This window comes from Rhinoderma darwinii, chromosome 1, assembly GCF_050947455.1.
Source record: "Rhinoderma darwinii isolate aRhiDar2 chromosome 1, aRhiDar2.hap1, whole genome shotgun sequence".
In the NCBI taxonomy this organism is placed as follows: Eukaryota; Metazoa; Chordata; class Amphibia; order Anura; family Rhinodermatidae; genus Rhinoderma; species Rhinoderma darwinii.
The window spans coordinates 333,740,700-333,750,428 of NC_134687.1; the positions used below are offsets into that span (position 1 = coordinate 333,740,700).

At 45.3% G+C, this 9,729-nt stretch overlaps 2 protein-coding genes across 2 annotated transcripts in view; one reads left to right on the top strand and one right to left on the bottom strand.

The window, feature by feature from the left end:
* ACO1 (aconitase 1) overlaps positions 1-9,729 on the bottom strand; it is a 254,019-nt gene that overhangs the window by 104,121 nt on the left and 140,169 nt on the right. Inside the window, exon 2 of the mRNA XM_075825662.1 lies at positions 4,516-4,616. The gene's annotated coding sequence lies outside the window, so the exon portion shown is untranslated. The remainder of the gene's footprint in view (positions 1-4,515; positions 4,617-9,729) is intronic.
* The window catches only part of CCDC171 (coiled-coil domain containing 171), a 76,641-nt gene that overhangs the window by 33,070 nt on the left and 33,842 nt on the right, over positions 1-9,729 (top strand). The window contains exons 10-11 of the mRNA XM_075858786.1: positions 5,289-5,391; positions 5,465-5,517. Of these exons, the coding sequence (XP_075714901.1) occupies positions 5,289-5,391; positions 5,465-5,517 (156 nt within the window). The remainder of the gene's footprint in view (positions 1-5,288; positions 5,392-5,464; positions 5,518-9,729) is intronic.

The following is a 9,729-nucleotide window of genomic DNA, read 5'->3' on the forward strand; positions in this document are numbered from 1 at the left end:
GTGACTGAATAATACCCCCATACTGTTACTGAATAATACTGCCACACCATGACCACATAGTGACTGAATAATACCCCCAAACTGATACTGAATAATACTACCACACCATAACCACATAGTGACTGAATAATACCCCCATACTGTTACTGAATAATACTGCCACACCACAACCACATAGTGACTAAATAATACCCCCATACTATTACTGAATAATACCGCCACACCATGACCATATAGTGACTGAATAATACCCCCATATTGATACTGAATAATACCACCACACCATAACCACATAGTGACTGAATAATAACCCCAAACTGTTACTGAATAATACTGCCACACCACAACCACATAGTGACTGAATAATACCCGCATACTATTACTGAATAATACCGCCACACCATAACCACATAGTGACTGAATAATACCCCCATACTGTTACTGAATAATACTGCTACACCTTAACCACATAGTGACTGAATAATACCCCCATACTGTTACTGAATAATACTGCCACACCATGACCACATAGTGACTGAATAATACCCCCATACTGATACTGAATAATACCGCCACACCATAACCACATAGACTGAATAATGCCCCCATACTGATACTGAATAATACTGCCACACTATAACCACATAGACTGAATGATACCCCCATACTGATACTGAATAATGCCTCCACACCATAACTACATAGTGATTGAATAATACCCCCATACTGTTACTGAATAATACCACCACACCATGACCTCATAGTGACTGAATAATACCCCCATACTGTTACTGAATAATACTGCCACACCATAACTACATAGTGATTGAATAATACCCCCATACTGTTACTGAATAATACCACCACACCATGACCTCATAGTGACTGAATAATACCCCCATACTGTTACTGAATAATACCACCACACCATAACCACATAGTGACTGAATAATACCCCCATAATGTTACTGAATAATACCGCCACACCATGACCTCATAGTGACTGAATAATATCCCCATACTGTTACTGAATAAAAAACACTATACAAAGAACAATATTACCACCATAACGTGACCATATAGTGGTAGATGTCAGGACATTTATATCCAGTAACTTACAGGTGATATTTTTTCTGGTTAGAGTCATTCACTTTCCCCTTTTTTTTTTCTCCATCCGGCCCAGACCAATGTAACGACTTAATCCAGCCACGACTCATCTCTGCAGAATTTGACACTCAGGCATATGGGTTTTTTGCTTTTCTATCACTATGCCCCATCCTCGAAACAAACTCGTAACTACAGTGCTCGAGATGGTACAAATGATCCCTCAGTGCTCAACACAATAAAAGTGCTCCATCGGTAACCGTGCCCCCTTTGTGCCCCCTGTAGCTAGCGCCACCGCATCCCCCTTGTAGCTAGCGCCACCGCATCCCCCTTGTAGCTAGCGCCACACATCCCTCCCCCTTGTAGATAGCGCCACACATCCCTCCCCCTTGTAGATAGCGCCACACAGCCCTATCCCCCTTGTAGATAGTGCCATACAGCCTCCCTAGTAGACCGTGCCACACAGCCCTCGCCCCCTGTATAGTGCCTCACAGCTCCACTTGTAGATAGTGCCATACAGCCCCCCCCAGTAGATAGTGCCACAAAGAAAAATAAATATTTTTTTTACTTGCCTAGCCGTGTTCCCGCGACGGACGGAGCGCTTCACTTACTCCAGGTGGGACCCTTGCGTAGGCCAGCATGATGCAGTGACGTCATTATGCCGGCCTGCGCAGGGATTTTTCCCAGCGCCTTATAGGCTTCAGGCCTAATGTGGCCTGCATCCTATAGTGTTCACTTGTATCTGTGTCAGGATGCAGATACAACTGAACGTGGCAGTCACTAGCACCGGGTCCCCCGCCCCCGGGTGCTAAGCGACACGAGTGGTCCCCTGCCACCCGGCCCATAAATGTTATGTGCCGCCCGGCGCGGGCCCCCTTGTGCTTTGGTCCCCGTAGCAGCAGCTATGGCTGCAATAGTGGTCAGGGGGCCCTGGGCAATTGCCCAGTTTGCCCCCCCTTAACGCCCACCCTGAGTGTACAGATGTCTGTGTTATTTTCTCACTGAGCAGTCCGATTTCACTAAAGTGTGTGTGTATTCACGTGACAGGGTCCGAGTGTCGGCCAATAAAAACATCTGTTTTGGTCAGTTTATCTCAGTTGTTTTGAATCCGTTCCGGGCCGTGTTTCCATTTTTAATGTCCGTTTTGCAACATTTTCTTTCCTTGTCCGTTTTAAAAACTGATGAATTTCATTTCTCAATTTTTTTTGCTGCCACACAGTCCCCTGTAGCTGCTGCCACACAGTCCCCTGTAGATGCTGCCACACAGTCCCCTGTAGATGCTGCCACACAGTCCCCTGTAGATGCTGCCACACAGTCCCCTGTAGATGCTGCCACACAGTCCCCTGTAGATGCTGCCACACAGTCCCCTGTAGGTGCTGCCACACAGTCCCCTGTAGGTGCTGCCACACAGTCCCCTGTAGGTGCTGCCACACAGTCCCCTGTAGGTGCTGCCACACAGTCCCCTGTAGGTGCTGCCACACAGTCCCCTGTAGGTGCTGCCACACAGTCCCCTGTAGGTGCTGCCACACAGTCCCCTGTAGATGCTGCCACACAGTCCCCTGTAGATGCTGCCACACAGTCCCCTGTAGATGCTGCCACACAGTCCCCTGTAGATGCTGCCACACAGTCCCCTGTAGATGCTGCCACACATTCCCCTGTAGATGCTGCCACACAGTCCCCTGTAGATGCTGCCACACAGTCCCCTGTAGATGCTGCCACACAGTCCCCTGTAGATGCTGCCACACAGTGCCCTCTGTAGATGCTGCCACACAGTGCCCTCTGTAGATGCTGCCACACACTGCCCTCTGTAGATGCTGCCACACACTGCCCTCTGTAGATGCTGCCACACACTGCCCTCTGTAGATGCTGCCACACACTGCCCTCTGTAGATGCTGCCACACACTGCCCTCTGTAGATGCTGCCACACACTGCCCTCTGTAGATGCTGCGACACACTGCCCTCTGTAGATGCTGCCACACACTGCCCTCTGTAGATGCTGCCACACACTGCCCTCTGTAGATGCTGCCACACACTGCCCTCTGTAGATGCTGCCACACACTTCCCCCCTGTAGGTAGTACCACACAGCCCCCTTGTTCATAGCACCCCTGTAGATCGCACCCCCCTGTAGATGGCACACCCTCCAGTAGATGAGCCCCCCCCTTCCTGTAGATAGCGCCACTGTAGTGGACCGTTCCAGTTGAAGTCCCAGACTTCACTGTCCTGAAGCGGAATCCCCGGCCAAAGCGGCCCGTCTGCCGGTGATTCCGCTCCAGGAGAAGTCCCTGACTTCTCTGTCTTTTTATATGGACAGTGAAGTCAGGGACGTGAAGCGGAATCCCTGGCCACAGCTTCGGCCTAAGCTGTGGCCGGGGACTAGGGATTCCGCCCCTACAAGGAGCAAAAAAATCTCCTCTTCCTCCTCACAAGCACTTGTGCTGTCAGGAGAAGAGAGCGAGCGTCAGGGACGGCTGTGACCGGGGATACCGCTTCAGGAGAAGTCCCTGACGTCACTGTCTATATATGGACAGTGAAGTCAGGGACTTCTCCTGGTGCAGAATCCCCGGCCACCGCTTCGGCCGAAGCTGTGGCTGGGGATTAGGGATTCAGCTCCTACAGGGAGAAAAAAAATCTCCTCCTCACATGCACTTCGCACTGTGAGGAGAACAGATCGAGCGAGTGGCAGAAAGCACGGCCGTCACTCCGATCACATCCAAGTGGCAGCCGTGCTTTAGTCAGCCCCATGGACTTCTATGGGAGCTATGCGGCAGGGAGAATGGCCCAAAATAGGGCATGTTCCAAGGCCGTCAAAAAATCGGCCTTGTGAATAGCCGCATTTGGGGTCTACTGTTTCTACTGCACCCTTAAAGAACGCCCGTCACACGGCCGGGAATCCCTGTCATGTGAACAGGGCCTTACATGTGACTGCTCAGTGAGCAGATAACCGAGATTCTTTACACACAGCTCAGGACATGCTGCTGCCATAACACTGCAGTGTAAGGACGTTTTGAATCAGTTCAGTCTCTTTCTTCTTCATATACTGGCAGTTGCCTGCATTCATACTATTAGACGCACCAGAAGATTACAGCACAGTTTTTCGGACAAAAATTGCATCCAATAGTCAAAAAAATATGGTCATTTTCTACGTTTTAAAGGGAGCCTGTGGAGGGGAAGCACATTGAAACCAATTGCTTCACCTGTACAGGCCGCCGATTGCAAAACAGCAGCAATTTGTGGTAAAACTAGGTGCGGTTTTGCCGCGTCATTCTCAGCCGTGCAGCAATTACCGAGGCTCGTCCACATCGTGGACGAGCACTCTTACATGAGTAATATTAGCTATTGTTTGATGAAACATTCTGAGCAGAAAGGGGGGTCGTATATAAGTCTAAAAAAAAAACCTGAAAATTTCTAACCTGCATTAGAAAAATAGCACTTGGTATTTCTTTTGTTGCCATCCTTTTCTGCGCTGAATTTGTTGTTTGAGTACTGGTTTATCCATCTCCAAAAAGGACACCTAGTGGGTAAATAAGTAAGTAGCAAATAAAAAAAAATGAATATTTATCCTTCATTTATGTTAGTCATTTACTGGAAATACAAGAAAACAAAACCTGCAATAGAATTACTGGACCCCTTTTGATGGATACATTTAGGGGGGTTGAATATTTTGTTTTAGGTCATTAACTCACTAAACACATTGATGGCAAATTGCTAGTATTTGACATAAATGTCCAATCAGTGACAATCCTGCACACCCCCCCATTGTGCCCATTCTGTTAGCTATGCTCTCTTTGGAGGCAATGTTGTCGCCTCGTTATAATCAATTGCCAACCATGCTGAAGGGGCAGTCAGCGGGCATTACATGGGTTGGACACCCACTCATCGGACATTAATGGCATATTCTAGCGATATGCAATCAAGTCTTTTAGTGAATTGAACCCTTTAACTGCAGTCACCGTGAACTATTCATTTCTGATCCACTGCCCTGCTCTGTTATATTGGTCACTGTCATACGCTTCTCTTCACAACGCCCAGTTGGTAAAAAGTAAAAACACGCCCAGTTGTATATTAAGAAATTAATGAGTTCCATTATTTATAAAATGTGCCACAGTATGCCATAAGTGAAGTCATAATATAAAAGACATTACATTTATATATGAAATTGAATGCCTTTCTAACTGTCATCCAGAGCAACAAACACCAACTATTTTTAGAGGAAGAGTACAGATGTAACATCGGAGAACTATGGACATTGGTGAAAAGCTTTAGTATACCAAGCCATCGTATATCAGGTTAGTTGAAGGTCCAGTGTGACAGATGCATCTGTCAATGTTTTAAAGTGACTTTATCATGGGAATTCTACAGATGTCTCCTTCAGGCACCTTCCCCACACTTTCTCATTTGATGACATGATTGAAGTAGTCCTCACAGCAGTCCACTACTCTGACTGCCCAGGAAAAGGCTAAGGGGAAGAGGACCTGCTGTTGTCAGTCCATAAGTTGATTTACAAGTTGTATAATTTGGAAGAACCATCAGGAAAGGGCACACAGGTTAGACATCGAAACCAACAGAGAAAAAGGTCTTCTCAATGTACCTGCAAAGGGAACAGATGTTTTCATGGGACTGAGCCAAATTCTACAGCTCGTGTAAGGTTGTGGATTCATAAAGGTTATGTAGGACACTAAAGACTTAACAAGACATTTTCTATTTTAACATCTGCCTTTTTCCTATTTAATATTACGTTACAATACATTTCATGGCATACATTAAAAGTATCCTTTCTCAAAACACAGACTATGACAGCCTTGTAAGCACCTAAATACCCAATTTTATGATTCCATGCGATAATAAATACGACGGAAATTTATTAAGCTAAATGCACCAACGTTCTGGCTCAATTTGCGGCAAATAACTAACTTCCATTTATTGCGCCAGATTATGCGCGAGATTACAACTTTCTTGCCTAACTTGACCGTTTTGAATGGTTTCTAGAAAAAATAACATGGCTTTCAGAAAAGGGGGCGTAGCTTAACCCCTTAACGCACCATGACGCACCGGTACGTCCTGCATTGAAGTGCTTTAAGGCACCGGGACATACCGGTGCGTCCTGGCTAAAAACTGTCACCCTGTCAAAGGACAAGGTGACAGAACTGTGCCGTCAACTGTTTATCACAGTTGACCGGCACAGTAAGACGGCAGGGGACCATTCACAGCGGTCCCCTGCCGTCGATCGCTGTGATTGGTCAGTCTGCTTTGACTGACCAATCACAGCTCCATGACATAGTGTATGTGATGGCGCTGGCTCAGAGGCTGAGCCAACGCTATCACCGCCGGGTATCGGCTGTGCAACACCCCGCTGTAACAGCCAGGAACGGAGCTAGGCTCCGATCCGGCCGATTAACCCCTTCGATGCATCGATCAACGCGATCGATGCATCGAAGTGACATGTAGCCTGTCGGCAACCACGATGGTTGCCGCGGGCGCGGGTGTCAGCTGTTTGTCACAGCTGACATCGTGCCCTAACGGCCAGGACCGGAGCTAGGCTCCGATCCGGCCGATTAATCCCTCAGATGCAGCTTTGGCTGCATCTATGTGATTAGATCGTACCCTATGGTTGCTAATGACAACCATCGTCACCCGTAGCCGAACAATCGCTTCCTAGTACGGAAGCCTATTAGGCCCCGCCGGGAGGCGAAGCCTAATAGGCTTGCTGTCAGTGAATAGCTGACCGCTCTAATACACTGCACTATGTAGATAGTGCAGTGTATTAGAATAGCGATCAGGGCTTCATGCCTTCAAGTTCCCTAGTGGGACAAAAAAAAAGTTAAAACAAGTTAATAAAAATGTTGTAAAAAAGTAAAAAAAATAAATTTCATGTTAAAAAACACTATAACAGCCTTTTTTCATATAATAAGTCTTTTTTATTATAGGAAAAAACATAAAAAAAAGTACACATAATCACGCTATTTTATCCGTACGGTGAACACCGTAAAAATAAAAAAAAAAAAACTATTCCAGAATCGCTGTTTGTTAGTCGCTACCCCTCGCAAAACAGAATTAAAAAAAAGGATCTAAAAGTTGCATGTACCCCAAAATTATACCATTAAAAACTGCAGCCCGTCCCGCAGCTTTTTTGACGGAAAAATAAAAACATCGCTCAGAATATGGTGACACCAAAAATAAATTATTTGAAACAAAAGTGATTTTATCGTGCAGACGCTGCAAAACATAAGAAAAACTATATACATCTGGTATCGCCGTAATCGTACCGACCCGCAGAATAACGTAAAATTGTCATTTATAGTGTATGGCGAACGCCGTAAAAAAATAAATAATGAAAAACATCAGAATTGCAGGTTTTTGGTCACGTTGCTTGCCCAAAAAATGAAATACAAAGTGATAAAAAAATTGCATGTACCCCAAAATGGTACCAATGAAATCTACAGATTGTCCCGCAACAAATAAGCCCTCAAACGGCTCCGGTGGAGAAAAAATAAAGACGTTCTGGCTCTCAGAATATGGCGATGCAAAATGTGCAGTGTCCAAAAGCGGATAAGATCTGGCACCATTTATCAGTGCGACACCGGCCACATATCTATGAATTATTATTTATTTACCCAATTATTATACCCTCTTATTATACCCTGATGTTCTCCGCACAGATTACATATACCACCACATAATAAACTGAAATACCAGTAATACCCCAAACAGAACAACTAGCGAGCATAATCCACGCTCCAAAAGCCAAATGGCGCCTTCTGAGTCCTGCAGCGTTCCCAAGCAGCAGTGTACGTCCACATATATGGCATCGCCATACCCGGGAGAACCCGCTTAACAGTTTGATGTATTTGTCTTCAGTGGCATGAACTGGGCACAAAATATTGTGCACTAAAATGGCATATACCTGTGGAAATTTGCAATTTTCACTTTGCACCATCCACTGAGCATTCATTTCTAATAGAAAAAAAAACCTGTGTGGTCAAAATGCCTTGAGGGGTGCAGTTTCCAAAATGGGGGTCACTACTTGGGGGTTTGTTTTACTATTTGACCCCAGAGCCCTGCCATTGTGGGCTAATGCTGCGAAAATCCCGAAAATAGGCCTCACATGCGCCTTTCACTCCTAAGCCCTGTCATATGTCCAGGCAAATGATAAATGCCTTGAGGGGTGTAGTTTACAAAATGGGGTCACTTCTCAGGGTTTTACACTCTACTCTGGGACCTAAGGGAGCTCTGCGAATGCGACATGGCGCCCGTACACCAGTCCAGCAAAATCTGTGCTCTAAAAGTCACATGGCACTCCTTCCATTTTGAGCTCTGCCATGTGCCCAAACAGCAATTTTGGGCCACACATGGGGTATTGCCATACTCGGGAGAAATTGGGTGACAAATTATGTGTTGTTTTTTCTCCTATTACCCCTCGTGGGGAAAAAAAATGGGTGCAAAACTACATATTTTTGGGCAAAAATTATTTTTTTCATTTTCACTGCCTTATTCTAATACAATCTATGGAACACCTGTGGGATCAAAATGCTTAGTACACCCCTAGATGATTACCCTGAGGGGTAAAGTTTCCAAAATGGAGTCACTTCTCAGGGGTTTCTACTGTACGGGTACTTCAGGGGCTCTGCAAATGCGACATGGCACCCAAAAAACAATCAACCAAAATCTACATGCCAAGTAGCACTCCTGCCATTCTGAGCCCTGCGGTGTATCCAAGCAGCAGTTTATAACCACATATGGGGTATTGCCGGACTCGGGAGAAATTGCTTTACAATTGTTGGGGCGCTTTTTCTCCTTTTATTCCTTTTGAAAATGAAAACAATTCAACATTTTAGTGGAAAGAATGTAGATTTTAATTTTCACTGCATAATCCCAATAATTCATCAAAAAAACTGTGGGGTCAAAATGTTCACTATACCGCTAGATAAATTCCACGAGGGGTATAGTTTCCCAAATGGGGTCACTTTTGCCGGGTTTGCACTATTTTGGCCCCTCAGTGGTTTTGCAAATGTGACATGGGGCCGCAAACCATTCCAGCAAAACTTGAGCTCCAAAAGTCAAATGGCGCCTCATTTGGGGTATTGCTGTGCTCAGAAGAGTTTGCTTTACAAATATTGGGGTATTTTTTCTCCTTTATCTGTTGTAAAAATGAAAAAATCTGAGCTAAAACTACATTTTATTAGAAAAAAATTTAGATTTACAATTTCACGGCATAATTCCCATAAATTCAGCAAAAACCGTGTAGTGTCAAAATGCTAACTATACCCCTAGAAAAATTCCTTGAGGGGTGTAGTTTCCAAAATGGGGTCACTTTTGGGGGGTTTCCACTGTTTTGGTCCCTCCAGGGCTTTGCAAACACGACATGGCACCGAAAACCATTCCAGCAAAATCTGCGCTCCAAAATCCAAATGGCCCTCGTTCCCTTCTGAGCCCTGCCGTGGGTCCAAACAGCAGTTTATTACCACATATGGGGTATTGCCGTAATCGGGAGACCTTGCTTTACAAATGTTGGGGTGCTTTTTCTCCTTTATTCCTTGTAAAAACTAAAACATCGTCTGTTTTTTCTGAAAAAAAGTAGATTTTAATTTTCACAGACCAGTTCCAATAAATTTAGCAAAAAACCTGTG